This window comes from Gallus gallus, chromosome 28 (genome assembly GCF_016699485.2).
Source record: "Gallus gallus isolate bGalGal1 chromosome 28, bGalGal1.mat.broiler.GRCg7b, whole genome shotgun sequence".
Lineage (NCBI taxonomy): Eukaryota > Metazoa > Chordata > Aves > Galliformes > Phasianidae > Gallus > Gallus gallus.
This window is the reverse complement of record NC_052559.1, coordinates 2,380,763-2,385,217: the sequence shown is the minus strand read 5'-3', so window position 1 is coordinate 2,385,217 and position 4,455 is coordinate 2,380,763. Positions and strand designations below refer to the sequence as shown.

At 54.6% G+C, this 4,455-nt stretch overlaps 1 protein-coding gene across 1 annotated transcript; it reads right to left on the bottom strand.

The window, feature by feature from the left end:
* Nucleotides 1-213: 213 nt before the first annotated feature.
* Nucleotides 214-2,943, bottom strand: LOC100859850 (lisH domain-containing protein C1711.05-like). Its single transcript, XM_003642853.6, has 7 exons — nucleotides 2,855-2,943; nucleotides 2,692-2,778; nucleotides 2,054-2,276; nucleotides 1,760-1,902; nucleotides 1,326-1,442; nucleotides 919-1,143; nucleotides 214-363 (listed from the first exon to the last, which is right to left on the bottom strand). Exons 1-6 carry the CDS (start codon nucleotides 2,906-2,908, stop codon nucleotides 925-927), a joined length of 843 nt encoding a protein of 280 aa, XP_003642901.1. The 5' UTR covers nucleotides 2,909-2,943; the 3' UTR covers nucleotides 214-363; nucleotides 919-924.
* Between the last annotated feature and the right edge of the window lie 1,512 nt (nucleotides 2,944-4,455).

Sequence of the window (4,455 nt, the reverse complement as noted above, 5' to 3'; positions counted from 1 at the left end):
GTCAGTGTGACCACACTTGGGTACTGCTGCACAGCAGCACTGCTCTGCTCCCTCTTCCCATCACAGTATTCCCAAAGCCATCACCTCCAGGAGTGACAGAGACCCCCCCCCCCCCCCCCCCCACGGGAGGGATCAGAGGGGACGGTCCCCCTGGCAGCCCCACCACTGTGGCCATGCCAGGTCCAGCTACCAAGAACATCTCAAATCATGTGAAAAAATAGGGTAACTTTATTATGAAGTCCAAAAAAAAGCCAAACAAAACATCATTAAATGGACAGCTTACACTACAGCACAGGCAGAGAGAACCAGGTATGTCACAGCCACAGCAGAGTTCAGGGCCATGGATCAGAGCTCCTGCCAAGCCTAGGAGGGAAGTTTAACCTTGAGCATGGCTGCAAGCATTCACACTGTGATGGACACCCCAATTTCCCACCCTCCTATGAGCTGGGCACCAGATCCATGGGAATTGGGATGGTATCAGCCAGCACTGCAGGGACAGATGGATATGGAGCAGCACAGGGATCTTGCTTGTGATCAAGACTCTCCCACAAAGCCTTCCTATTCTACAGTGAGTCATGAGGGACTCATGATGTGCTACTGGCTTTGGCTCAGAGAGAGTCATCCTGAGAACCAGCATGAGATGCTCAGGTGGTATTTGGTAGTCCTGGCACCCAGGGAAGGAAGGTGCCCATGCTCAGCAACCTCAGTCCCAGGCATGATATCTCCTCACCCAAAGGGTAGTCACAGCCCTAACAACCCTTGCTTTGCTCACACAGTGGAGCTGGGGAGAGAGCTGCCCCAAAAGCTCAGAGCCTGGGGATATCTCCCCAACTTGAATCTCCTCTGAACACTGATAGCTTGGGACATCTTTCCCAGTACAAGGGGGCAGATGAACCATGCACAGATGAGAATTCTTACCCCACACTACGAGGAACTGCTGCTCTCACGTTCCACATCAGCCTCTTGCTCACTGCTATCCCTGCTGCTCACATCTCGGGGCGTCTGAGTGTCACTGTCACCACTGTCATCATTTGAAGCATCTTCTGCACTGCCGGATGCAGCTGGGTCCTCCTGTCCCTGCTCTGAGCTCACAGCCAAGAGCTCAGGGTTATCCTCATCCCCACTGGGTTGGGCATCATCCAACTGCAGATAAAGGGAATGGTCAGACTGCAGCTCCATGGAAGGGCAGCACAGAACACCAATGAGTGATTCCATAAACCACATCCCAGAAGCCTTTTTCTGCAGCCAAGGGAGGAAGGACTGAAGATTTCCTTCCTGCTGAGTATTGCTAAATCCCCCAAGGACCAAGTCTGTTGCCCACTCACCTGGAGATCCAACGACTCCTTCAACATAATGGCTCCCTCATGCTCTTCAAACTCCAGGTCTGTCTCTGTGTTGTTCTGGGATTTGTACTCCTCAGTGTCTGTATCCACCTCTGAGGGCTGGGGAAGAGAAAATGCATTGGTGCCCCAATGGATGCATTCCCCCCTCCCCACAGGGCTGGGAGCTGCCATAGGTGGCCAAAGTGCTGCTCTGCAGGGACACCACCCAAAGGGGAGCTCTGGTGTATGGGATGAGTGAGGCACCCAACGCTGAAGACAATGCTCAAGTACTCCTTGGACAGCCTGCAGCCCCAGAAGGGCATTATAACAAAGGAAACCACCTTACAGCTCTTTGCACAGTGGGAATCCCAGTCCACGAGGGAGGCACAAAGGCCACTCACAAGCATCTGAATCGCTCAGCCCCTGAGAAATAATACCTCATATGAGAGGTCCTCTGGGTCATCCTCTGGCAGGTCCTTCTCCAGCACCACCACCCAGGACTCCTGCTCCTCCAGAGCCACATCGTCCCGTTTCCTCTTGTTTGCTTTGCTGGATGGGTTGATCAGAGCCTCTCGGACCTCTGCAGGAATCCACAGGAGGTGCAGTCACAACACACACACACACACACACACAACAAATACCTGTGCATTTCCCACCCAGCACAGGAGCTCCAAACCCAATGTTTCCAGGCTGCAAACCCTCTGAGTGCTCCAGGAGGCCCCAGCTCTTACCCTTGGGCATGTTGTTCTGGCCCCAGTCTGTGGGCAGGCGGCCCAGGACTGCTTGGATCCTGGTGGGGATGAAGGCAAGGAGGAAACGCTTCAGGCGCCCATGGCGCTTCTTGGCAAACCGTGTGGGTCTGTGGGGAGACTGCACAGGGCAGACTCTGCTGATGATGGCCTCCACGGGGACCACAAATCCAACCCAGACTGATACTTTCTGAAGCATCTTCAGCTGCAAACATGAGGAGAATCATACTTGCAACATGAGACCCCAATGAAACCCTTAAACCTTGCTCCCTCCCACTGTAATGCTATGATTGGGATTTCAGCCAGGTCAACAGGCACCAGTTGGGTTACACTTTGTCCCAGAGATCTGCCATTTCTTCCAGTGCAGAGAAGAGCAACATCAGTGCTGCAGTGCAGTGACCATTAGCAGAAGGAGAGCCAGAAAAGAACAAATTAAGCAGAAATGAAGCTGGGGTGGGGAGGGAAGAAGAGGATGAGCATACATGGGGCACAGAGCAGGGGAGAGAGACTAAAAAAAAAGCAGAAAGGATGACAGAGAAACCAAAGTAACTGCTAGCAACAAGGTCTTACCACCCCATCCCTCACCCCAAAACCACCCCAGCAGCAGGAGCAGCACCTACCAGGGACCTGACCAAGCCCAGCTGAAGCACCTGGTGCAGGAACCTGCTGGAGAAGGAGCCAGGCTCACTGCTGGTCACCATTAGCCCCTAGATAGAGAGAAAAATAATCAGACATCCTCCATGTCACATTCAACACCACCCACCAGAACCTACTCTGCAGTACCTGGAGGAGCTCTGCCCACTCTGGATTAGTGCAAGGCTTAGCTGACTGCTCCATACAGCCCCACAGCCTCAACTGCACCAACCTGGCCTAGCCCAGCCCTCAGCACGCAGCCATTTGTACTTGCTGACCCAGCTGCCCCCCATTGCCTTGATGAGCTGCCCGCCCCTCTCCTCAGCCAGGCAGCCCCACAGCCTCCAATGGGGTTTCCTTGGTGTGAGCATGGATCTTGGTGTCTTGCTCAGTGGAGGGTGATGACTGTCAATCAATAAGGGGTTTGTTTTCTCTCCTCTTGGGGTGCACATCTCCCAGCAGGGGTTGCACAGCCAAAGCTCTGGGTTGGTTATCTCCCAACTCCCCAGTGCTCCCCCAATGCTCCCAGTGCATCCCAGTCCCTGCAGGTCCTGCATCTCCCAGCCACAGCAGGAACAGGCTGCCCAGAGGGGGCAATGGGGTCACCATCCCTGGAGGTGACTGAGAATTGGACGTGGCAGTGAGGGATGTGGTCAGTGGGCATGGAGGGGGTGGGCTGGGGCTGGGTTTGGTGATCTCAGAGGTCTTTTCCAACCTGGACGATTCTATGATCCTACAATGCTCAAGGAGCTGATGCAGGAGGCTGCCTGCTGCCTGTGACACAAAGCAGTGTATGGGACACGTGTGTGTGCTGTCCCTGCCCAGGTGGGACCACTGCTTTTGTCTGCCCCGAGCCACAAGTGCCCACCAGTGCACAGGGCAGTCACCAAACAGCCCCACCAAGCCAGCCTCACTGCTGCTCACACGCTCAGTTTGACTTTTATTGAGAAGCAGAACCTGCAAGGCCAGAATTAAAGCATTCGTGGTCAGTGATGCTCTGGGACTGATGGAGCGCGGTGCTCTGGGTCAGCAGCTCCGGTGCTCCTCATTTCCTGCAGGGCCCTTTGGGGTGGGACCGTGTGGGTTGTCCCCATCGTGGCTTCAGCACATTCCCTGCAGTGAGACCTCCATGAGCAATCAGCTCGGTTTGATTCCCACCTTCTGCACTGTGGACGAAAGCAAGGAACCCAACAGTCCTGCTCTTCTCCCACCGATCGTGCTGGTACCCGGGGATGTCAGCAGTGCACAAAGCAGCTGCAGAGCTTCCCAGAGTGCAAATCTCAGGTTCCTCCAGGTGTGTATGTGCTCCGTGCTCAGCAGAGGATCGGTTATGCCATAGAAAATCCACTGAACGTTTATCATGAGGTGCTCTGACACTGTGGGATGAGTCTGGGACTGACACTTGGAAATCTAAACTGATCTCCAGGTCTTGAGGGCATCACCTCTGCTCTGTGCTCGGGGCTCAGAGGGCAGATGGAGTTACCAGGGATTAACAAATGAGCGGTTATCAGCTCGCTGAGCTCTGATATCTGAACGTGTGTGTGCTCTGAGCTGACAGGCAAATGGGAACTGAGCTGCAAACCTCTCCCCTTCTTCTCTCGGTGCCCCCATCATCCTCCGAGGAACGCACCGGGACCTGTCCTCTGTGGCAGCTCATTGAAACTGATGGATTTAGCATTTAAACCTGGAGATCAGGAGCCAGCACTCCCGGGTGCCATTCGCTGCTCTGTGACCTTCCTGAGCTCCCGGGG

Coding starts and splice junctions, on each gene's coding strand:
- LOC100859850 (XM_003642853.6), bottom strand. CDS start 2,908: ATGGAGCAGTCAGCTAAGCCTTGCACTAATCCAGAGTGGGCAGAGCTC. Junction 2,779..2,854: donor AGTGGGCAGAGCTCCTCCAG/GTACTGCAGAGT, acceptor CTCTCTATCTAG/GGGCTAATGGTGACCAGCAG. Junction 2,277..2,691: donor TGGGCTTGGTCAGGTCCCTG/GTAGGTGCTGCT, acceptor TCATGTTTGCAG/CTGAAGATGCTTCAGAAAGT.